The sequence below is a fragment of the Aegilops tauschii genome, chromosome 2 (genome assembly GCF_002575655.3).
Source record: "Aegilops tauschii subsp. strangulata cultivar AL8/78 chromosome 2, Aet v6.0, whole genome shotgun sequence".
NCBI lineage: Eukaryota > Viridiplantae > Streptophyta > Magnoliopsida > Poales > Poaceae > Aegilops > Aegilops tauschii.
The window spans coordinates 311,041,128-311,065,558 of NC_053036.3; the positions used below are offsets into that span (position 1 = coordinate 311,041,128).

The following is a 24,431-nucleotide window of genomic DNA, read 5'->3' on the forward strand; positions in this document are numbered from 1 at the left end:
CACTGCAATGCTTTTTTAAACTCGTATGCACTCCTCGTATTTAAAAAATAGACCAGAACAAATTATCTCATAGAGCATTGCGCTTAATGCAGGATAAAAACATGCCGCTGAACCTCATACCTGCCGCTGGAATGAAGTTCACCACATACGACAAGGCATGGGACTTTTACAACAATTATGCTAGATGTGCAGGGTTTGGCATACGCCAGAGGGCACAACACAAGACAAATACCTACATTGTCTGCTCAAGAGAAGGGACGCACAAGCAGGCTGTGTCAGATTATCAAAGGAAATGTCAGAAGACATCAAAAAGGATTGACTGCAAGGCAAAGATTAGAGTCAAAAAGAGGAAGGACGGCAAATTTGTGATAGAAATGGTTGAACTCAACCACAATCACAAGATGCTGGAAAGCCACGGGATGCTTTTGCACAAGCGATCGCACAAAAAGACGATCCTTTGATAGACCATTTAGTGAAAGACATGCAACTAGACAACCACACACATGCTCAGATGATGTCAATGCTGTCGCGTATGTCCGGTGGTCTGCAGTACATGGGACATACTAGCCGCGACTGGGTAAACAAGTAAGCACATCACAGAACATATTGCTTGAGCATCCTGTCGGTAATTATTTCTTGTTTGATGAGATGAGTTTGCATTGCGTTTGAAAATGCAGGAAACAAAAGTTTGCCAGAGAAGAGTCCCAAGATGACGTCAAGAAACTTCTGGATTTCTTCGAGAAGATGCAGAAGATAAACCCAGAGTTCTTCTATGATTATGACGTTGATGCAGATAACTATGTAAGAAACGTCTTTTGGGCCAACGCAAGTTGCAAAGGATCGTATGAAGATTTTGGGGACTATGTTACATTTGACACGACGTATAAAACTAACAAATTCCACATGCCGCTAGGAGTCTTCGTGGGAGTGAACCATCATCTACAGAGCACCATATTTGCTGTTGCCCTCGTGCGAGATGAGACAATACCATCGTTCGAGTGGGTTTTCAAAACATTTCTGAGGTGTATGAACAACAAGCCGCCAATCTGCATCCTCACAGGTACAAAAAAACCCTGCATACTTACGTTTGTTTGGTGCACTTATATTTCTTCCATCTATCTTACACACACACAAATAACTTAATAAAAAAACACTATTTGTGCCTTCTCAGACCAGTGTTCTTCGATGAAGGCAGCATTAAAAACTATCCTCCCACATACTCTGCATAAGTTGTGTCGGTGGCATATCATGAAGAAGTACAAAGACCACCTCGCCTTGCTGTATAAGGCGCACGAGAAACTCAAGGGTGACCTCAATGCGGTGCTCAACCACCCACTAATGTCGTCAGAATTTGAACGAGCATGGAAGGACCTCATTCAGAGATACAACTTGCAAGACGACGAAGTGATGAATTCGCTGTGGGAAGACAGGCACGAGTGGATCTCGGCTTACTACAAGGAAGTTTTCTGTGCTCGGATGACTTCCACGCAGAGAAGCGAGAGCATGAACCGTATACTGAAGCAAAACTTTGTCAAAGAGAAGCATGATCTCCATCTGTTTGCTCAGCAGGTGGACAAGTGCATTCAGACCAGGAAGGCCGTCGAGCACGCAGAGACAGTAGCAAATGAGGTAAACAAAAAAGGTCCATCAAAAACTGCTAAAAAATATAACTACAGAAACAAACAATTTTTTCATTTATCTGGTTCGTAAGAGTGCATTTCTGATCATGCAGTCAGAAGTAAAGACAACAACCCAGTTTGGGTTTGAAGTTCAGCTATCAAAAGTGTATACAAGGGCAGTGTTTGCAGATTTCAAAGAAACACTCTACCGTAGCACTGCATTCAGAGCAGAACGGTGCCCTGAGAACCCGACAAAGTATCTTGTACACCACTACAACAGATCGGATGCATTTGACTAGGCAAGGCATAATTTCCAAGTGGTCGCCGATGAACAGAAAGGTGTCTACGAATGTGAATGCAAACTCTGGACACACACAGGTGACACTCCTATCAAAGAAGTTCCCTTCTTTAAAATGAACAAATAACGAAAAAAATATGTGTTTATTAATTTCATGCAGTTCACTTACAAAACAAAGAAATCATGTGTTGTCTGCAGGGCTCTTTTGCGTCCATGTGTTGTCTGCAGGGCTCTTTTGCGTCCATGTGTTCTCATTTGAGAGTACTCAAGATTCCTGAGGTGTACATCATGAAAAGATACACCCGTAACGCAAGATCAAATGCGACGTTTGACAGAAGAGACTATGAACAAACAACACCAGATGGAACATTGCTTTTTTGCCGTCGAAAATTGCTGACAGAAACAGCAATGGACCTTGAAAACAGAGCGACAAGGTCCGACGCTGGGTGCCACAGAGCGTTGTCTGGTATGAGGGCACTGATCGAGGAAGTAGATGTGCTCAACGAAGAAGAAGAAGAAGAAGCAGCAAAACTAAAGCAAGCAGAGAAATCCCAGCATGACAATAATGCCGAGCAAGTAGAAAATACCGAACACAGCAGAACTGGTGCTATCAAAAAAGAAACAATTCTTCCACCTCCTATTTCAAACACAAGAGGAAGGAAGAAAGGGGGCGACACAACCCAGAAAAAGGTTGCATGCAAGGAGAAACATGATGACAAAAAAAGTAAGCCACAGCCTGAGCTGGACAGTGATGGTCACCCACTGGGAATAAGAAGGTGAAGACATGCAATGAAATCAGAGGCCACAATTCCAGGACATGTACAAAAAGACATGAACAAGAAAAACAAGGACATGGCGATGCACAACCAAACAGAAATTCCACTCACAACACTAAGAAATGGACGAAACCGAGACGTTGTAGCATCTGCAAAAGGAGGAAGAGACACAATTCAAGAACCTGCCCCAAAAGAACAAGATCAGAAAATGAGGAAGACAAGGAAGATGAAATCAAAGAAGAAGATGGCGACACAACTGAAGAAGAAATGGCTTATGAAGAAGCAGATGAAGAAGAGAGTGAAGAGGACGAAGAACATGAAGAAACTGAAGAAGCAATGGCTTATGAAGGAACAGATGATGAAGATGAGGAAGAGCAAGAAGAGGAGGAAGAAGAGAGTGAAGAGGACGAAGAACATGAAGAAACAATGCCAACAAGACCACCACAAGGGAATGCTGCTGTACAGAAACAACCGAGAACGACACCACTTTCAAAAAACAAGGTAGGAGCACGAAAGGATGCAGTTCACAACACTCAAAAACAAAAGCAACCATCAACTAGCATGCGGGGAGCAAAGAAGGATGCAGTTCACAGCACTGGAAAACAAAAGCAGCCATCAACCAGCACGCGGGGAGCAAAGAAGGATGCAGTTCATATCACTGGAAAACGAAAGCGGCCATCAACAAGCACGCGGGGAGCAACAAAGGATGCAGTTCACAACACTCAAAAACAAAAGCCACCATCAACCAACACGCGAGGGACTACAAACACAACGGTGCAGAGACAAGAACCAGCAACACCGCCACGGAAAACAAAAGAAAGTGCGACATTAGACACGCTCCAGTCACTGCAGAGAAGCAGCAGGTTAACGACCAAATAGATGAACTTCAATAAATTAATCATATGCATAGCAGTTTGCTTATCTGTATGACTTATGTATCAGTTTAAATTTCGTGTAAACACAAATTTTCCACTGACTATGAGTTATTCAACTAAACCATCTAAAGACAAATGGTGTATATAGTATACCATATATAGCAGTCTAGAGTAAAACTTTGACACATATTAATCTAAAAACGATGTAAAAAAATGCAGTTAGCTCACTGGCAGCATGAAGTTTGGAATAATAATTGAAGCGGTTTAGATCACAAAAGTGCTTATTACAAAACACATCAAAAAGATGAAGCGTCCGACACGCAAAAGTACTTATTAAAAATCTACCTCATAACCTTAACCAATCACGTCAAACGTGATTCTAACCGTATGATCCTCGAGTTCAAAGAAGTTGAGGAAAACAACTTGCTCAGACTTCAGGCCACTATCAATGACAAATTCCTTCCACCCTTTCTGCAGGCACAGCCGCCCGTCAACGCCTACATGGTACTTGGCTGGTTTAAGGTGTCCATTACCAAGAACAACTTGGAGAATTCCTTTCTTCTTGAGCCGGAGATACCTAATAGCTCGTTGGGGAATTTTCTGCAAAAAAGCAGTACAGATTAAACGCAATCTAATGTGCAGTGCGGAACTTGCAAACAAGAAGTACGCTTGCAACTATTATGAAGTTCTTGAGACTACCTGCATGTAGTACAAAACCTACAAGCGGGGAAAATTGTGGAAACTATTACTTCTCATCTAGTATCTAAGCAGTTCACATATTGTAACCATGCAAAATAAAACACGAGCTCCATGCACACAAGCAAAGAAATAAAAACAAGATATAAGTACAAAGTGCAATACACTTCAATAAAACAAAATAAGTACATTCCTAAAAAACTAGAAGTTCAGACTAGTATGGAATTATACAAAAAAACAAAGAAAAAATCAGATCAAGCGAAAATTACCATCTTGTAGTGAGTCTCAACATCTGTTGGCGTAAGCTGATGGACAAAAGGACTTGTGCGGCCAAGGCCACGGCGAAGCAGGGTGGAATAGAACGCAGAAACGTTGATGTGGCCCATATCCAATCCTTTTGTGCCATATGCAAGCTACTCAGCCCGCCCGGCTCGGCACAATACCTTCCCTCCACGACGAGCACAACGGGCCTGCGAGCAAGCTGAGCAATCGCAGTGCGTCGGCACACCACAACCATGCCCGCAGCAGGAGAGATTCGCGCAGGGGCTGGAGCCATCGCAACAAAAACCTAGAAAAGGTAAAAAATAAAGAGAGGCTAGAGAAAGGAGAGGAGTTGCGGCTAGAGAAGAAATGAACTGCAAAGGAAGGGTAGAAGTTGGCCTACATTTATAGGAGAGGAATGCAAAAAGGTCAAAACTGAAAATTAAAGAGGAGTTAAAGAAAATTACGTTACCAAGAATGAAGGACAATCAATAAAGGTTTATGTTACCAAAACAAAAAAGTCTTACCAGGAAGTTCTACAAAGACTTTGACTGCACAAATTCCCACGAACTAACCGTAGATAATTAAATAATAATTCTCTGAAAAATTATAATCCACAAACCATTTTATGTGTGCAGTTCTTCAAAGTCTTACCAGGAAGTTCACTATATGTGTGCATGAAGTGCAGTCCATGCTCAAAATGAAGCACAAAGAAAAGCACTTTCGCGCAGTGCACAAAAGCAGAATTAGTGCACCTAATGTAGTCCTTATTTGTAAGCCATGCAGTCCGCAGCGTTGGCATAACCAGTCACAACTTTAGCACAAAGAAGCATGCACGCAGTGAAAAATGTGTACACCTGAAGCACAGGACCATGACGAATGCAATGCATAGAGGCAACAAAGCAATGCACACCCCTACCAATGCAGTGCACAAAAATGTAGCGCAAAACATGTGTAGTACGGAATGCGTGCACATGCAGTCCAGAACACTGATCAATGTAGTGCACGGATGATTTGCTAAGCAGTGCACGCCCCTACATTGAAAAAAATACTTAAGATAGAAAATACAAAGAAAAAAAAATTGACCAGACCATGACGAATGCAGTGCATAGAGGCAATCAAGCAGTGCACACCCCTACCAATGCAGTGCACAAAAATGTAGTGCAAAACATGTGTAGTACGTAATGCGTGCACATGTAGTCCAGAACACTGATCAATGCAGTGCACAGATGATTTGCTAAGCAGTGCATGCCCCTACATTGAAAAAAAATACTTAAGATAGAAAATATAAAGAAAAAAATTGACCACCACAGGTGCATCCAGCCCCAACCAGTCTCGTAGTAGGTCTGCGCCCACCGTAGGCGAGCCGTTCTGATCCACAATGCATGGGGCTGGGCGCACATGGGCCCACAGGTCAGAGAGCATAGAGCATCGAGCGCCGGGTATAAGCGCCCAAATAAGTAACCAGAGAAGTTCAACACGGCCGCCTCGCCAGCGCCTATAAACAGGTCGGGCGCGCCTTCCGCGGGCGAGGTGGGACTAAACATTAGGCCGCACACAACGCACCGGGAACCGGCCGTGCTCACAGGCCGACTTGGGCCCAATGCGTCTTCACTCCACGAACACAGGTCCAACAAGGCCCACTAAGAAAAAACAATAACTTCAAAAAAAAAGGCCCCCCAACCCCCCTACCCCTCCCGTACAGGGACTGCAGTAAGTACAGGCAAAAAATTTGATGCAGTACGCAACACTAGAAAGATGCAGTGCATTTAGCTACACGAAGCAGTACGGTTTAGCAAATCCAGTTCCGGATTACCTAATGAATAAATACACGGTATAGAACACAGCGAAAAACTCGTAAAATTGCGGAATACATTGTACTTTATTCAGGGGCTCCAGCAAGGACACACAAAAAATACTGTGAAGTAAGCACCTGTAGACAACATGCAGTTCTCCGTTGCACACGATGAAGTGCGGAACTCTAACCAATGCAGTTTCGTTATCACGCAGGATACATATAAACGTCACAAAATGCCCGTTCGCACAGAAAGTGGTGGTTAAAACAAATCTACTGATCAAAAATAAAAAAACCACGTTAAAAAACACCACGTTCGCATACAACCACCCAATCGGAGCGGTTCCATCGCCACAAGCCCACGATCACAGACGCAACACCAACCCACGATCTGCACAAACCGCATCATCAGCGAGATCATGCAGTTCATTCGATGCGACCATCCCACCCCGCGCCCTCCCCTTAAATTCAGACCCCTGCCATAGGCCTTCTCATCCACAACAACACAAGTATCCATTGCGCTGCCACCAAATCGCTCCATCACATCCATCTCCATGCAAAACACCAAGCCCCTACTACCGGCCATGGCGTTCGCCGACGAGTACAAGGACGTGGAGGCCCACGACAACACCAAGTTGCACGTCATCCACACCAACGACAAGAAGCAGGTGGCGATCACCCTCGCGCAGTACGAGCGCCACCTCAGCCTCCAGCGCCACAAGATCGTCGGCATTGATCTCGAGTACAACAACGAGCCTGAAGCGACGCAGAAACCCGCCCTCTGCCAATTCTCCATCGGCAAGAAACACCCGGTGCTGCTCTTCCAACTGAGCGCCGTTGAAAGGTGCACCGTCTTCGACAACTTCCTCGCCGACCCCAGGTACACCTTTGCAGGCTTCTCCATCGACGGCGACAAAAAAAGGCTAGAGCGCGTCAATCTGGAGGTCGCCAACTTCGTCGACATCCAGAAGGAGTGGAGGGTGCCCGAGGCAACCAAGGAGTTGGACTCCCTTGGAGACGTCTCCGGCATGCTCATCGACGACTACTACAACAACATGAAGAAGAAGATCACCGACGACGAGCACAAGCGCTGGGCCACCCTGCCTCTGTCCATGAGGCACATCGAGTACGCGGCAAAGGACGCCTACGAAGCGTACGAGATATGGAAACACATCACCCTCACACAGGACGGGCTTCGCCGTGCAAAGCTGGAGAAGGAGGAGCCCCCCAAGAAGCGCGCCAGGAGCAGCTGGGGATGGGGAGACGCTGACTGGTGAAGAAGAAGATGGTGCCGGCCAAAGAGCAACCAATGCCAGCGTCGTTTTAGAATTATCATCAAATTTGCTTTATGTTGTTTGCTTATGTATCGTTAGCTTGCTTGTGATCATTTGCTTTTGCTGAACTTAGTTTGCTTGCCCTGCACAATCACTTGTAATGATGTGAACTTTGATGTTAGATTGCTTTCTGTTGAAATTAGTTTGCTCATGATGAACTTGTCGTACAGAATGCCTGTGATAATTTGTTTTCTGTTGTTTGCTTATGAATCATTAGATTCGAGCAGTGTGCAAAACGAAAATAAGATGCAGTGTGCAAATAGGACGCATGCAATGCAAGTTGTGTACCAATGCAGTACATACTCTGTCGAATTAAGTTTACACATACGCAACGAAACAGTGAACGCCCCTAAATTTGATAAAAAAGAATACATAAGAGCAAAAACACAAAAAGAAAAAAATGCGACCTGTATATGTAATGCGGAAATATATGAACGTGCAGTACACAAACATAATCAATGCAGTACGGGTTATGTTTACTAAGCAGTGCACTCCCCTACATTGGAAAAAAGATTACATAAGAGCAAAAACATGAAAACAAAAAATGAGAACTGTACATGTACTACGGAATGCGTGCGCATGTAGTACAGAACTCTGATCAGTGCAGTGCACAGATGGTTTACAAAGCAGTGCACGCCCCTACATTGAAAAAAATGTAGTGCGGAAATATATGAACGTGCAGTACAGGAACATAATCAATGCAGTACAGGTATGTTTACTAAGCAGTGCACTCCCCTACTTTGGAAAAAAGATTACGTAAGAGCAAAAATGTGAAAAAAATGAGACCTGAACATGTAGTACGAAATGCGTGCACATGCAGTACAGAACCCTGATCAATGTAGTGCAAGAGTAGTTTGATAACCAGTGCACGCCCCTACGTTGAAAAAAATACTTAAGATAGAAAATACACAGAAAAATTGACCACCACATGTGCATCCGGCCCCAGCCAGTCTCGTAGTAGGTCTCCGCCCACCGTAGGCGAGCCGTTCTGAGCCACAATGCATGGGGCCGGGCGCAAATGGGCCAACAGGTCAGAGAGCATAGAGCATCTAGCTCCCAAATAAGTAACCAGAGGAGTTCGATACGGCTGCCTCGCCAGCGCTTATAAACAGATCGGGCATGCCTTCCGCAGGCGAGGTGGAACTAAACATTAGGCCACACACAACACACCGGGAACCAGCCGTGCTCATAGGCCGACTGGGCCCAAATGCGTCTTCACTCCCCGAACACAGCCCAACAAGGCCCACTAAGAAAAAAACAATAACTTCAAAAAATAAAACATCAAAGAAAAATTAGAAAACATTTTTTAAATGAATAACAACAACAAAAGAAAAATGTGCGTGGGCACTGCTAGAAACTACAGTTCGTTATTAATAAATAAAACGCAGAAAGCCCAAAGTAAACGTACAAATGCAGTCCGCGACGCCAAACAATGCAGTTCTCCACGTGGAAGCACGAAGTATTTTTTTTCTTCTGAAATGCAGTTCTCCTTCTACTGCATTGCAGTCTCGCTAAAATGAAGAATGCCATCCTGTTAGTTAAGCAAAGCAGTCCGCTATAAAATAAAGAACTGCATGAAAGAACTCCATCAAGAAACTAAATGTGCGTACATCTGTATCAATCCTAATCCGATATAATTCAGTGCACGAAGAATAAATTTCACTTCCATGCAGTACACTACGTGGACGTACGCAATTATGTTTTGATATAAAAGAAGTGCACTTAATAGGAAAATTCACCGAAAACACAATCATCACATTTTCTGACAGTTGCGTGCATAACTGAACAAGTCACGAAAAAAGAGGACACGACATTCCGGATTCCCAACGCACTAACAGAGCCTCCTCATAGCAGAACCTCTCTGTAGTTGCCACGTAACTAAAAACAGAGCCCCACCACGTTACCACCCCGCTCCACCTCTCCCACGTCCTGTCAAGGAGAGCACAGGAGAGCAGAGGAGAAAACACAACTGCTTCGTACCCCAAAAAACCCCATTGCATCTTCTTCTCCAAACTTCCTTTCACCAACCTCTTCTCTCCAGAACAAACACGAGAGAGCAGAGGAGAGTCATGGCGGATGCACCTCTTTACAAGCAGCGCCGCAGGTACACCAGGGAGCTCCATGACGTCGACCTCCACGGCAACCACAAGCTCCACGTCGTTTGCACAAGCAAGGGTGAAGACATGGACAAGATGCTGTCCACGCTCAGGAGGAAGCTTGGCGGAATGCCCGTCAAACTAGTCGGCGTTGATGTCGAGTACACGCACTACGTGAAGCCACAGTGGGCAGTAGTGCTCCAGCTATGCGTAGAAAAAGAATGCCTTGTCTACCACATCTCTGCAGCTAAAGACAGGTCAGAATATAACGATCAATCTGTACTATTGATTGTCAATATTGATTTTAATTTTTCTTCACTTCAATCGCCAATATTTAAACTTTGGTTTTCATTTTTGAAGAGCATGGCATATGAATTCATTGACAGTTTTCATCTGGCTCCATGTATGTCACTCATGTGCTCGATTCTTGAATTATATGATCTAGCAATACACGCAGTTTTATTTTGTTTTACCAAAAAACTGCAACATTACTATACAAAACATGTATGAAATTCAGTTCAAGAATACAATTATGCACAAAACATGCATTGTTTATGCAATATATTATCAGATTTACTAGTTATGATGAACAAAGTATTAGCAACTACTCAATGTAACAGATTCAGATATTCATATTGCAGTTCAGTTTCAGACAAAACAAAAAACATTGGTACTCCTAAGAAAATAAACTATATTCACTCTATACAAACATCTTGCAGGCCAATGGAACTAGACAAATTCCTCATGAATGGTGAGTACACCTTCGTCGGATTCGCCATTGAAGGAGACAAAAGCAAGCTGAAGCTATCTGGTTTGGAGATCAACTCCGACAACTACATTGATATTCAGGTGGAATGGAGAGACCCATACAATAAAAAGAAGTTTGACTCTTTGGCTGATGTTGCCTGCAGGATGATAGACATTCACTACAATGACATGAAGAAAAAAATTAACCGCAAGGAGGACCATACTCTGTGGGGATTCTGTCCACTGCCATAAAAGCTTATCAAGTATGCAACAATAGATGCATTCGCAACATATGAGTCATGGAGAATCATCTACGATGTCATCATGGGACTGGACAGGGCAAAAAGAGACAAAGAAGCAAAGCAGAAGAAGAACAAGGATGTAATCCAATACAGCAACTAGAAATAATTCAGGGCTATGTTTTAGTTTCACTTTACTTTAGTCGTTGTGTTGTTCTTTGTTTCATGTATGCAAGCTTTTGATTATGTCCATTGCTTCATATCGAACATTTCTTTTGTAAAAACAATGTCGTTTTAGAATTATCATTAAATTTTATTTTTGTTGTTTGCTTATGTGTCACAGTTTGCTTCTGATCAATTGCTTTCGCTGAAATTAGTTTGTGTTAGAACAAGTATCCATAAAACTTTGAAAAAATTAATGTGTGATACCAAAACGTGAATACAGTTCACATAAGAAAAACAACACAGTTCACGGAGTGTATACATGAAGTGCAGTACATGCACAAATGCAGAACAAAGGGGCTGCAGCAACTTTCGTTCAGTGCAGTACTCAACGCTGGTGCAAGCAGTAGAAATGACATCATTTGTACTACCACAAAATATATATACTCCAAAAGAAAAAAATGCTTCAGATAAGGAAAAAAATGCGTGCAGTTCTCTAAAGTCTTACAAGGAAGTTCACTATATGTGTGCATGAAGTGCGGTACATGCTCAAAATGAACCACAAGAGAAGCACTTTCGTGCAGTGCACAACACAGAATTAGTGCACCTAATGCAATACTTAAATGTAAGTCATGCAGTCCGCATCATTGGCATAACCAGTCACAACTTTGGCACAAAGAAGGATGCACGCAGTGCAAAATGTGTACACGTGCAGCACAGGACTATGATGAATGCAGTGCATATAGAAGCAACAAAGCAGTGCACACCTGTACACTAGAAAAATGATACGTAAGATGGAAAAACAATAAAGAAATATGCTACCCATGCAACGCACAAAAATGTAGCGCAAACATGTGTAGTACGCAACCCCAGAGCCACACCCCTAAGATAGACAGGGAGGCGACGGGGTGTGACGGACTCGCCTGCGCATCCGGCGCCGCGGCACGCCGCGTCGCCGCCTGCCCCGGCTCGTTACAGGCTCGGCCTCGCAGGGGGGGTGGGGAGGGGGGTAACGACCCCCCTCCCACCCCCTGCCCGGCCTCGCGCTAACGCACGCAGTGTGCTTGGTTGACAGGCGCAGTGCGGACATTCTGTTTATCCAACAATAGGACGCACGCAACCCCAGAGCCACACCCCTAAGATAGACAGGGAGGCGACGGGGTGTGACGGACTCGCCTGCGCATGCGGCGCCGCGGCACTCCGCGTCGCCGCCTGCTCCGGCTCGTTCCAGGCTCGGCCTCGCAGGGGGTGGGGGGTCACGACCCCCCTCCCACCCCCTGCTCTGCCTCGCGCTAACGCACGCAGTGCACTTGGTTGACAGGCGCAGTGCGGACATTCTGTTTATCCAACAATAGGACGCACGCAACCCCAGAGCCACACCCCTAAGATAGACAGGGAGGCGACGGGGTGTGATGGACTCGCCTGCGCATGCGGCGCCGCGGCACGCCGCGTCGCCGCCTGCTCTGGCTCGTTCCAGGCTCGGCCTCGCAGGGGGTGGGGAGGGGGGTCACGACCCCCCTCCCACCCCCCTGCTCGGCCTCGCGCTAACGCACACAGTGCGCTTGGTTGACAGGCGCAGTGCGGACATTCTGTTTATCCAACAATAGGACGCACGCAACCCCAGAGCCACACCCCTAAGATAGACAGGGAGGCGACGGGGTGTGACGGACTCGCCTGCGCATGCGGCGCCGCGGCACGCCGCGTCGCCGCCTGCTCCGGCTCGTTCCAGGCTCGGCCTCGCAGGGGGGTGGGGAGGGGGTCACGACCCTTCCTCCCACCCCCCTGCTCGGCCTCGCGCTAACGCATGCAGTGCGCTTGGTTGACAGACGTAGTGCGGACATTCTGTTTATCCAACAATAGGACGCACGCAACCCCAGAGCCACACCCCTAAGATAGACAGGGAGGCGACGGGGTGTGACGGACTCGCCTGCGCATGCGGCGCTGCGGCACGCCGCGTCGCCGCCTGCTCCGGCTCGTTCCAGGCTCGGCCTCGCAGGGAGGTGGGGAGGGGGGTCATGACCCCCCTCCCATCCCCCCTGCTCGGCCTCGCGCTAACGCACACAGTGCGCTTGGTTGACAAGCGCAGTGCGGACATTCTGTTTATCCAACAATAGGACGCACGCAACCCCAGAGCCACACCCCTAAGATAGACAGGGAGGCGACGGGGTGTGACGGACTCGCCTGCGCATGCGGCGCCGCGACACGCCGCGTCGCCGCCTGCTCCGGCTCGTTCCAGGCTCGGCCTCGCAGGGGGGTGGGGGGGTCACGACCCCCCTCCCACCCCCTGCTCGGCCTCGCGCTAACGCACATAGTGCGCTTGGTTGACAGGCGCAGTGTGGACATTCTGTTTAACCAACAATAGGACGCACGCAACCCCAGAGCCACACCCCTAAGATAGACAGGGAGGCGACGGGGTGTGACGGACTCGCCTGCGCATGCGGCGCCGCGGCACGCCGCGTCGCCGCCTGCTCCGGCTCGTTCCAGGCTCGGCCTCGCAGGGGGGTGGGGAGGGGGGTCACGACCCCCCTCCCACCCCCTGCTCGGCCTCGCGCTAACGCACGCAGTGTGGTAAGTACAGGGAATACAAAGAGCAAATACAAATCTATAAACAACCAAAAAATGGGGGAGGGCCCCCCAACCCCCCATACCTTACAATACAAACAAATAAAAAAAATAACCAACTGAAGGATGCATTTTTAGGCAAAAGCAGTGCACTTGGTTAGGCAAAAGCGGTGCAGTATCATAAAGCAACGCAGTTTCCGGATACACACATGAATGCAAATCTGCGGCAAAAAAAGTGCAGCAAAAAAAAACAGGTGCAGCACAAACTTGTGGATAGATGCAGTCCTTTTTGTTGGACGAAGAAGTTCGACATCATATGCAATGCAGTTTATGGGACACATAAGATACATATAAGCGTGACAAATATGCCAGTTCACACAGAACGTCTAAGTTCAACAAAAATAAAAATATACACACATATATACTGTATGATTTATTTATGTAAAATACACATACAGATACATATTCGTCCATAAAAACACTGCTCCAGAAAAGCAGACGAAAAATCACAACAACAGAGAAACAAAAGTCTTTTCATACATTATATACCTTAGACACCACACAGTACACAACATGAACCCCTAGTTCTTGTCCATACACAGGGTTTTTACCAAGTAGATTGTTACTGCGTCTGCGATTGCGACAGGGAAGTAAGCCCGAGGTCCGCAATCAGTTCTCATAGCTCAAGCGGCATGCCTTCATAACACAACATGTTCGAAGAATTGAACAGCAGCTGGAACATGTACTCCGCCTTCCAATCTTCAACAGTAGGCTGAAAAAAGAAGAATTAAAAAAAATGCAGACGGTGATTAAATAAAAGGTTGTCATAAAGAACAAAAAGTGACAAAGTAAAATAATAAAAAAAGTAACAAGAAAAGAAGAAAACAGAGAAGGTGTTACGTCGGTTTTGATAATTTTCTCAACTAGACGTTGGCCATCATACAACTGCGTCACCCTCAGAACATAGATTCCGCACTCGTTTGCTCCCCGCGCTGGCATGACCGGGTAAGAGGGCTTCTCTGCCAATTTAACCCATTCAGGGTGGTTCTTAGATTTATACACTTTTTCACCATAAATCGCCTTCAGCAACTGAGCCATCCTCCTCATCTGCCAAAAAAAAGGAAGGACAATGTAAAAATAACACACACCACAGATCAAATTACTATTCAGACGAACCGAAAAATACAAAAATTGTTCTCAACGTCTAGACAGTCCCTCTTTTAAATGCACGTGAGGTCATTTCCTTTTATCTCCTTTTTTACAAGGATTATGGGGGGCCTGAGAAAAATGCAGTTCTGTCACGCACATGTTGCAGTGCACTACATAAACAAGTGTGGTTCTATGTGTGCTAACATTGCATGTGCAGTTTATAAAAAAATGCAGTAGGAGAAACACAAAAAAGCTCTGCACTTGGCAAGAAAAAATGACATACCACTTCAGTGCAATCTGAGTGGTAATAAGTCCTGCGCCACTTTGTCGTGACATCAGGATGGCCAGTGTACTTCCTAGTGTCATGGATATCGAACGTCTGGCGATGCTGGTTCATCGTGTATAAGGAATAATGATCATCCTTGGAGCGCGGCATCATAATCTGTTCACATCAAAAAAACAAAAAATGAAATGAAAAGTTATTTCGACACGTAGCACTAGGACCACTGTTACAAAAAATAACTATAAAAAGAAATGCAACAAACCAGAAAAATAAATGACAGGAAACAATGAACTTACCAGTTTTGCATCCAACAGGTTTACGTTGTCACTCACAAAAACCTTGAACTAGTTAACTGCATCTTGTAAAACAAACGTGTTATGCACAACTAGCAACACATGGTTTCCTTCATCATCTCTCGTCACAAAGGTTTCCATCTGAAGAACATACTGCAAAGAAAAAAGAACAAAAAAAGGAAATGAAAAAAAGGAATAAACAATGCATTCAGGAATGGACATAAAAAACCAGTACAATAGAAAAAAATGACAGCACACATTTACCGTGATAAATAAGGGTGAAAGTAGCACACGTTCACCAGAATGATAAACTAAACCCATTTCAGGGTCTTGCTTCCAGTACTTAATGACAAAATCCATGAGATACGAATCCATTAAAGCTCCTTTGCCAAATGTCTTATATATATAGTCAACATTGTAAGTATCAAGATCACGAAAAGGACTATGCACCATAAAGAACGCATTCCTGCAGTAAACATACAGATATGGGATCAATAAAAATAAAATCAAAAACAAAACACACAAAAAGGATTAAGCACACACACATAAAACTTACTCGTGGTATTTGGTTACAAAATCTTTGCTCAGAACAAGATCCTTTATTTTCCTCGCCTCATCAATATATTTAAACCTCGGAGGCTTCAATTTCTCTATGGAGCATCTCAACTTAAAAGCCCTCTCACCTGCCCTCTTGTTCGAAAATATTTCAACGTCATCCTCAGGAGGGCGATTAATTGCTGCACTCCTAGCCCTAGTGGTGCGAGGACACGACGTAACAAAATCATCATCATCAACATCAAATACATCGCGTGGAGAGCTAGGTCGAAAAACACTTCCACCATCAGGTCCAGACGCCACAACTGTGTTCAAACCATCTCCAGCCAAAGAACCAGAATTATCTAGAGAGATTTCAATGACACAATCCTCCATAACCACCACAGAACCCTGGGACTCGAACAGTGATGTACAGCCTTCATGAAGCCCCCCGTCAAAAACTAAAACCGTGTAGAAAAAACATGGAAACACTCAGCACAAAAAACAAAACCTAAAAACATGTAATACACCTCATTAAAATAAAAAATGCAGTTCACTAAAAGAATAGAATGCAGCACAATTGTCTATAACAATGCAGTCCACTTGTCTATAGCAATGCAGAACAAAAAATGTATACAACAATGCAGCCCGGTTGTATACAACAATGCAACCCACTTATGAAGAACAATGTAGCTCACTTGCCCAAAAAATAAAATGCATCTCACTAACACAACAAAAAATATACACATCAATTCTAAATCACGAACTTAACTAAACAAACTAGTAAAAAAAGCCTGTAAGAGCCGGAAGCAAGCAATACACAAAAAATAAATAAAGGAAGGATAAAGAAGTTCACTAAAACAACCTTTATCTGCAAAAATTAAAAGTGATGTTAAATCAAGGGAACACTTTCTCGATGTGAGCCAACTATAGAGCATAGCCTTTCTGATGTAGCCAATGTGCTCCACCCCAAACTGAGCAACTCGAACACCATCCCAAGTCTGCAAGAATTGAAACATATAGAATCCACAATCATGCCTGCAATAAAAGAATATGAAACATCAGTTTCACAAATACGAAATAAAAAACTTGAGCAGTATGGATAAGAGGGGCTGTACGGAACGCACCCATTTGGCTGCATTGGGACAATGACATGTTTCAACACAAATCCATCAAGTGTAGGAGGATTTAGCGGCTCATCAGAACTTGAGCTTCCTTCTTTCCATGCACGCTTGATATTTTTAACCATCCTCCTAAAAACCCTGATCGCATCAGCACTCCCAGGTTTATTGAGCGAGTCAAGAAATTCAAACCGCCTTTCTTTCACATTTAACGCAACTACACAATAATGACCAACGCCATCCCTCATATCTGGCGGATCAAAAGTTGCAAAAAGGACCTGTTCAAAGGATGAAAAAATAAATACAAGTATTATAAGAAGAAGAAACAGAACACTATAAAAACAAACACGCAAAAATATAGTATTCGACACATAAAAACGTTACTCACCATATCCTTTTTATCAACATGCTCCTCGGCTTTTGAAGAGAACGTCATTTTAACACTCCTGCCTACAGTACCACCATTCCAAATATTTGTCTGCCAATACAAAACCAAAAATCAAATAGTGCTCAAGAAAACATGTCGTCGCACGAAATCAGAAAAGAAAATCAAAAAAATAAAACAAAAATTTCTGCATTCTTACACAAATATGGTACGGGACAACCATTGTCGGAGATCCCTTAAACTTATCTACCAGCAAAGAAACCCCAAGATCTACATGTCTTGTAGTGAGCATCCCTTTATCCCAAAAGGATTGACCAACTTCGCCAATGGTAATATCACCCAACTCAGTCTTAAAAGCAATCATGTCCCTGAATTTTTCATGAAAAACTGAAACATAAGATACTAAAAAAAATAACAACAAAGAAAAAGGGCTAAAAACCAAAATTAGAAAATACATATGAACAAAACAATTTCTAAAAAAACCATACTTCTTCTTCTTGTCCTTCCGAACCCTCGTAACAGAAGCGTACAACTCATTGTATCTTTTCAGGAGAGCTGGATCAATGCTCGACGGTGTTACAACAGGAAGTTCGTCATGTGTAATAAAAAAGATGAAGTTCACTTATCCAAATAATGAAGTTCAAATATTAAGCCAAGGAAATTCTACTAGCTATTTTGAAAATCATAAACAAACGATCAAGTTTCACTTATCATTAAACATCTAATACAGATACCATAGTAATTAAACAAAAATGAAATGAGAAAAACTTCAACTGTACTGTTCAAAACAAAACTCTTGCCTTCAGTGTCAGAGTCTTCATGCTGTTGTTCTTCAGAGCTGACCAATACATTTTCTTGGATAGGTTGCGACGAATCCAACACAACATCACTGGACTGCCCTTCTGCAGCAACATCAACATTATCTGGATTTACAACAGTCTAGTCAACCGCAACGTCCTTAGATACTTCAGCTACATGAGGCTCCACTCTCGATACTTCAGGAACATCGTTGGCCGCCAGACAAACACGGGAAGCAACAACACTAACAGCAGGGACGACATTCTCCAGCGGCTTTTCAATGCCAAAATCAGAATCTTCATGCCGGCTGGGGGAAACAGCATCATGGGATTGTTGAGCTAGAGAAGGGTCTGCAAGGTCGACGGCAACCGATGCAGAAGCACCAACACTGCCACCACCATCAACAGCACAACCGCCCTAATTCAGATCAACGTGAACTTCCACGTTTTCTTCTCTAGGTTGTGGAAAGATTAAAAAACACACAATAACACAAAACTGAGCGTGGGGATAATTAACACAACAAACAACTGCAACCCACGTGTATCAAAACAACTACAACTTCAACACACATATACGTAAAAAAAGAACTGCAGTTCACTTTGTCAAACGTTGCAGTTCAGTTATGTTAAATACTGAAGCTCACTTATGTAAAACATTATGGACCACGCATGCAAAATTGAATGCAGTTCACTTCTGTCAAAGACTGAAGCTCACACATGTAAAACTATTGCAGCTAACATATGTAAATGAAAATGCATATGACTGAGCATAACACCGCACATCAAGTTTATAACAACAACAAAAAATTTAGATTACAACACACTAACAGAACAAGTAATACAACTATACCTTATCAGCTACAACATCCGGAGGGGACGATGCATCACCCACGACCTCATCCTTCCCAGAGCCACCGTAGGACTCTTTGTGCACATCACAAGCAGCAACACCAGTCTACGGGCATAGAACAAACCAAAAACGAAAACAAGATGGTTACGACAAAAAAAGAAAAAAAATTCAACTATGCACAAGCAATACACACTTTACAACCGTGAAGTACACAAAAAATACAATAAAAATGGAAAGCAACAAATGCAAGTTTAAGAAGAGGGACACGTGGCAGAACAGACATGGCAGAAGTACTTGTACCTGACCAATTCCATCGTCCCTAGTTCCATGGACACCAGAAGATTCCACTCCAGCCTATCACAAAAAACAAAAAAAAGTGAGGAGCAGTCCACATAATACACAAAAGAGGTTCAAAGCAACAAAAAACCTAGAACATACATTATCAGCGCCAACCCCAGCGTCCTGACGGTTCATTTCATCCAAAATATGCCCAGCATCCTTCTCATACCGACTGCATTTTTCCTCCTGTGTATGTCTCAATTGAGCATGGGAAGACCGAACATTCGTCACTGCAATCTTCAGGCTTTCAATCACTCCACAATCAAAACTGTGAGCAGCAACAATATCTTCATCTTGTGGGCCATGGCCAACAGGTAAAAACCAGCAACTGTCCTCAACTTGTCACCAGAGGTTGGAAAATCTTCAGTCAACTTCAAAACCTTCACAAGAAGCTCATCAATCTCCTCGTGTTTTTTGCCGCCAACAAATGTCTGTTTAGAAGAGCTTCTATTATCAAACATCTGTCGAGCCATGAAACCACGAGTACGCGGCACCCCATCACCACGGGCAAGCTGGCTACATATAGGCTCATAAAACCTAGCATGAGTGCTAGGTCCCGCATCAGAGCTGCCTCATACAACTGCAACAGGACGGTTGTACACAATATCACCTGACGCCTTCCACTGCAAAAAAAGACAAGAGGCAAAGACAAGTACACATGTGAGTACTAGAAAAGTTCAGATTTATAATGGCTGCACCTTTAAAAAAAACCTGATATTAAAAACTCAGATGCACTAACCGACAGCTTCCCAAATTTGTAAGTTTCCAAGTAAATCTTTCCCTTCACAAGCACATCCTCATTGTATAACTTCATCAGGTCTTTGGTCCTCAGGTATGACTGTGGCGTCAACATGTGCATGACTGAAAATTTGCGAAGCTTCAAGCAGTCAAGATACATAATCAGGGGGATAATGGCACAACCCTCCGCACAATTCTGCTTGCTGCCTTCTGTTTGCCACCTCACCACAGCTGCCTGCAACTCATCAACAACAAGCTGGCAAAAGTCCATCTGAGCCATAGCCGCATAATCCATGTTCTCTACCATTGCAGCAACTCTACCCAAACGAACTGCAGGCCCGGGGCACAACAAATTCTGGTAGAGTATCAGGAAGAACACCTTCACAGCAAGGTCAACAGTCACATGATCATCTTCCTCCACCAACGCCTTCAACTTCTCAAGCAAGTCCTTGACACCTATACTTTTTGAACGGTCAAAGCCAAGCTCATCCTTGAGGGCACTCAATGAGTCATCATGGCCGCTGGCAGCAGACATGGGTGCAGTGTGACGTCCCATAAGTAAATCAAAAATGTGATGAACTGCATCACGATTGATTCGAAGAACCCTGCCATTACCAAAGTCCATTATCATGGTGGCAGGGTCAATCACTCCCATCAGATAGCACATAAGAATGCGCGACACATTTTTCTTTACTGTCAATTCAAAGACAACACCAAATCCAGCATCCCGAACACGACTACAGTGTGCCTCTTTCAACAAGGCAGCAGCCTTGCAAACAGTGGGAAGCGACAAACGTACGGTCTTGTTAAATCGAGATTCACCCTCAGCATCATCTTCAGCTGCATTGCTCTTACTAGACTTCTTCCTTTGTGTAAACGGAAACGCAATCCACATTAGAAGACTAGCCATAAAAAAAGAGACAGAGAAAACACAGATAGAATAACAATGAAGAAAACAAATGCAGTCCACTTCAACAAACCTTTGGAACAACATCCACCTCCTCGCCAGAGTCACCACAAAAATCTTCATCGACATCGTCACGGGCACGCTTGGGTAGACTCTTAGGTGAACCACAGTCTTTGCGTCTACCACTATGAACATCCCTCACAAAATCAGCAAGCACAAAGTCGTCATCATCAGAGTTGGGACCTTTAGTGACATGTAGTCGCTTGCACTGAGGATCATCCTTTCCACCAGCTTCAGCAGTTCTCTTGGCAAGATTCTTGTTCATGCCAGCAACACATGGACTCCGCCGAGGTGTACCACCTTCCTTAGCAACAGTACTCAGCTTCTTCTTCTGCAAAGAAGGCTTCTTCACCTTGGCAAATTTGGCACCCTTGGCACCATCTGCAGCTCTCCTCTGCTTCTCCTTCTCCGCAAACTCTTTTGAAACCTCAACTTCTTCTTGCTTTGCTTCAACTCATATTCACGAAGCTGTTCCGAGACCATCCAATCCTGTGTAACTTCCTCTGTACCATCAATAGACTGCGACTGTGTCTCAGACAAAATGAGACGTCTCTGGTCAAAGCTCACACCAACATTACCCTCTGCAAAATAATGGTCAATCAATTGAGTAAACTCCTCAAACCCAGGCGCCCCAGCATGGAAAACAGACACTGCGTCAAAATGAAGTTTGACTATGGTCATTAAAAAGTGCACAAAAAGAACAAATGCAGTACACTTAGACATATGAAATGCAGTGCTCCAACCATAAGCTAAAAATAAAAATTAATGCATTGCACAAAAAACTTGAATAAAACAATAATGCAGTTCACACATACATATAGTGGAGTTCACATATAGAAAATAAAATACAGTGCTGCATACACTAGCTTCATGTTTCTTCCCAACAAAATGCCGGACTAGATACAGCAAGGCAACACCAATTGGTACAACATCAAAGTAACCAGCATACACAAAATAAACAAATCAATCACATACCAGAAGGAGGGGCCATACTTATGGGAGAAGTTTCAATCGGCGAATTCAATTGATGCCCTCCCTCCACACCATGATCCTTACCACCAAGACAACGAGAGCCAATTGGCGTATCATTATGAGAACCACAATCACCTACTTGATTCAAAAAGAACCAGAAACAGAAATTACAAAACATCACGTGACAAAATAATGCAAACGAACGCTGACAACTAACAGAGCATAAACCGATATGCACGATGATTTAGGAAACTAGATAAACATCAAACAAATAAACAAAAAGCCTAAAATAAGCACTCCACATACCCTGAATTCCTCCTCCCACTCTGCTCGGCGAAGACATGGCGTTTGCCTGCAGCACAACGACGAAGTGACAGATTTAAGCAACAAAATCGGCGAAAATCTCACGAAACCCTAGATCCACCTTGCTACACAAGAGTATCGACTCCAAAATCGAGATAAAATCGGCTGCCTACGGAAAAATTACACAAGCAAAAATAGCAACAGCAACTACGAGAATAACAAAACAAGATGAGCGGATGATCAAGACCGAGAACAAGCGAAACGTACCACAAAAAAGGTGCGGCGCAGGCGGCGGCGGCGACGACTGGGAGGGGGGAGGGTGCGGTGACGGCAACAGACAGGAAAGGGCTGCGGGAGCGCAGCGGCAAGGGCTCGCGGAGCGGACGACGCGGAATGCAGGAATAAGAACCTCTTGAGGGCGGCGGTTCCTCGGGCGACGGCGGTTGCTGCGGGCGACGGCGGTTTTGCTCGAGGGAGGAACTGCAAGAGAGGAGAGGGGATTGTTCTCGGTCTCTCTCCCTGTCAGCGGAGCGGTGGGATCGCCTGGAACGGACACGTAGGAGGCCCGCGTGTGGCAAAAGGCAACACAAAACGGGCCGACCCAAAAACGGCCCGGCTAAAATAAGAAAGACCACATCAAAACGCACATGATGCAGTTCTCTATGAAGAACAATGAAGTTCCGTCTGTAAAACAAAAATAAAATAAACGCAGTTTGTAAAAAAAGTTAAAATAAAAAACACGCATGTTAAGAAAACGCATCCGAAAAGAAAAAGTCTACATTCAAATAAGTGCCACAAAAAAAATGGGGGGGCCCCCAACCCCCTACCCCTCCCGTACAGGGACTGCAGTAAGTACAGGCAAAAAATTGATGCAGTACGCAGCACTAGAAAGATGCAGTGCATTTAGCTACATGAAGCAGTACGGTTTAGCAAATCCAGTTCTGGATTACCTACATGAATAAATACACGGTATAGAACACAGTGAAAAACTCGTAAAATTGCGGAATACATTGTACTTTATTCAGGGGCTCCAGCAAGGACACGCAAAAAAAACTGTGAAGTAAGCACCTGTAGACAACATGCAGTTCTCCGTTGCACACGATGCAGTGCGGAACTCTAACCAATGCAGTTTCGTTATCACGCAGGATACATATAAACGTCACAAAATGCCCGTTCGCACAGAAAGTGGTGGTTAAAAAAAATCTACTGATCAAAAATAAAAAAACCACGTTAAAAAACACCACATTCGCATACAACCACCCAATCGGAGCAGTTCCATCGCCACAAGCCCACGATCACAGACACAACACCAACCCACGATCTGCACAAACCGCATCGTCAGCAAGATCGTGTAGTTCATCCGATGCGGCCATCCCACCCCGCGCCCTCCCCTTAAATTCAGACCCCTACCATAGGCCTTCTCATCCACAACAACACAAGTATCCATTGCGCTGCCACCAAATCGCTCCATCACATCCATCTCCACGCAAAACACCAAGCCCTACTACCGGCCATGGCGTTCGCCGACGAGTACCAGGGCGTGGAGGCCCACGGCAACACCAAGTTGCACGTCATCCACACCAACGACAACAAGCAGGTGGCGAGCACCCTCGCGTAGTACGAGCGCCACCTCAGCCTCTAGCGCCACAAGATCGTCGGCATTGATCTCGAGTACAACAACGAGTCCGAAGCGACGCAGAAACCCGCCCTCTGCCAACTCTCCATTGGCAAGAAACACCTGGTGCTGCTCTTCCAACTGAGCGCCGCTGAAAGGTGCACCGTCTTTGACAACTTCCTCGCCGACCCCAGGTACACCTTCGCAGGCTTCTCCATCGACGGCGACAAAAAAAGGCTAGAGCGCGTCAATCTGGAGGTCGCCAACTTCGTCGACATCCAGAAGGAGTGGAGGGTGCCCGAGGCAACCAAGGAGTTGGACTCCCTTGGAGACGTCTCCGGCATGCTCATCGACAACTACTACAACAACATGAAGAAGAAGATCACCGACGACGAGCACAAGCGTTGGGCCACCCTGCCTCTGTCCATGAGGCACATCGAGTACGCGGCAAAGGACGCCTACGCAGCGTACGAGATATGGAACCGCATCACCCTCACCCAGGACGGGCTTCGCCGTGAAAAGCTGGAGAAGGAGGAGCCCCCCAAGAAGCGCGCCAGGAGCAGCTGGGGATGGGGAGACGCTGACTGGTGAAGAAGAAGACGGTGCTGGCTAAAGAGCAACCAAT

At 44.8% G+C, this 24,431-nt stretch overlaps 4 protein-coding genes across 4 annotated transcripts; all 4 read left to right on the top strand.

Moving 5' to 3' along the window:
* The first annotated feature begins 532 nt into the window (after positions 1-532).
* On the top strand, positions 533-1,918 carry LOC109767229 (protein FAR1-RELATED SEQUENCE 5-like). The gene is made up of 4 exons (XM_020325990.1): positions 533-585; positions 678-1,060; positions 1,172-1,629; positions 1,733-1,918. The coding sequence occupies exons 1-4, from the start codon at positions 533-535 to the stop codon at positions 1,916-1,918; spliced, it is 1,080 nt and encodes a 359-aa protein (XP_020181579.1).
* A 4,986-nt stretch (positions 1,919-6,904) lies between these two features.
* LOC141040972 (uncharacterized) lies at positions 6,905-7,597 on the top strand. The gene has a single exon (XM_073507082.1). It carries the CDS (start codon positions 6,905-6,907, stop codon positions 7,595-7,597), a length of 693 nt encoding a protein of 230 aa, XP_073363183.1.
* A 2,126-nt stretch (positions 7,598-9,723) lies between these two features.
* LOC141040973 (uncharacterized) lies at positions 9,724-10,749 on the top strand. The gene is made up of 2 exons (XM_073507083.1): positions 9,724-10,007; positions 10,470-10,749. The coding sequence occupies exons 1-2, from the start codon at positions 9,724-9,726 to the stop codon at positions 10,747-10,749; spliced, it is 564 nt and encodes a 187-aa protein (XP_073363184.1).
* Positions 10,750-23,704: 12,955 nt separating this feature from the next.
* On the top strand, positions 23,705-24,397 carry LOC141040974 (uncharacterized). Its single transcript, XM_073507084.1, has 2 exons — positions 23,705-23,788; positions 23,891-24,397. Exons 1-2 carry the CDS (start codon positions 23,705-23,707, stop codon positions 24,395-24,397), a joined length of 591 nt encoding a protein of 196 aa, XP_073363185.1.
* The last annotated feature ends 34 nt before the right edge of the window (positions 24,398-24,431 follow it).

Coding starts and splice junctions, on each gene's coding strand:
- LOC109767229 (XM_020325990.1), top strand. CDS start 533: ATGTCCGGTGGTCTGCAGTACATGGGACATACTAGCCGCGACTGGGTA. Junction 586..677: donor AGCCGCGACTGGGTAAACAA/GTAAGCACATCA, acceptor TTGAAAATGCAG/GAAACAAAAGTTTGCCAGAG. Junction 1,061..1,171: donor GCCAATCTGCATCCTCACAG/GTACAAAAAAAC, acceptor GTGCCTTCTCAG/ACCAGTGTTCTTCGATGAAG.
- LOC141040972 (XM_073507082.1), top strand. CDS start 6,905: ATGGCGTTCGCCGACGAGTACAAGGACGTGGAGGCCCACGACAACACC.
- LOC141040973 (XM_073507083.1), top strand. CDS start 9,724: ATGGCGGATGCACCTCTTTACAAGCAGCGCCGCAGGTACACCAGGGAG. Junction 10,008..10,469: donor ATCTCTGCAGCTAAAGACAG/GTCAGAATATAA, acceptor AACATCTTGCAG/GCCAATGGAACTAGACAAAT.
- LOC141040974 (XM_073507084.1), top strand. CDS start 23,705: ATGGCGTTCGCCGACGAGTACCAGGGCGTGGAGGCCCACGGCAACACC. Junction 23,789..23,890: donor ACACCAACGACAACAAGCAG/GTGGCGAGCACC, acceptor GAAGCGACGCAG/AAACCCGCCCTCTGCCAACT.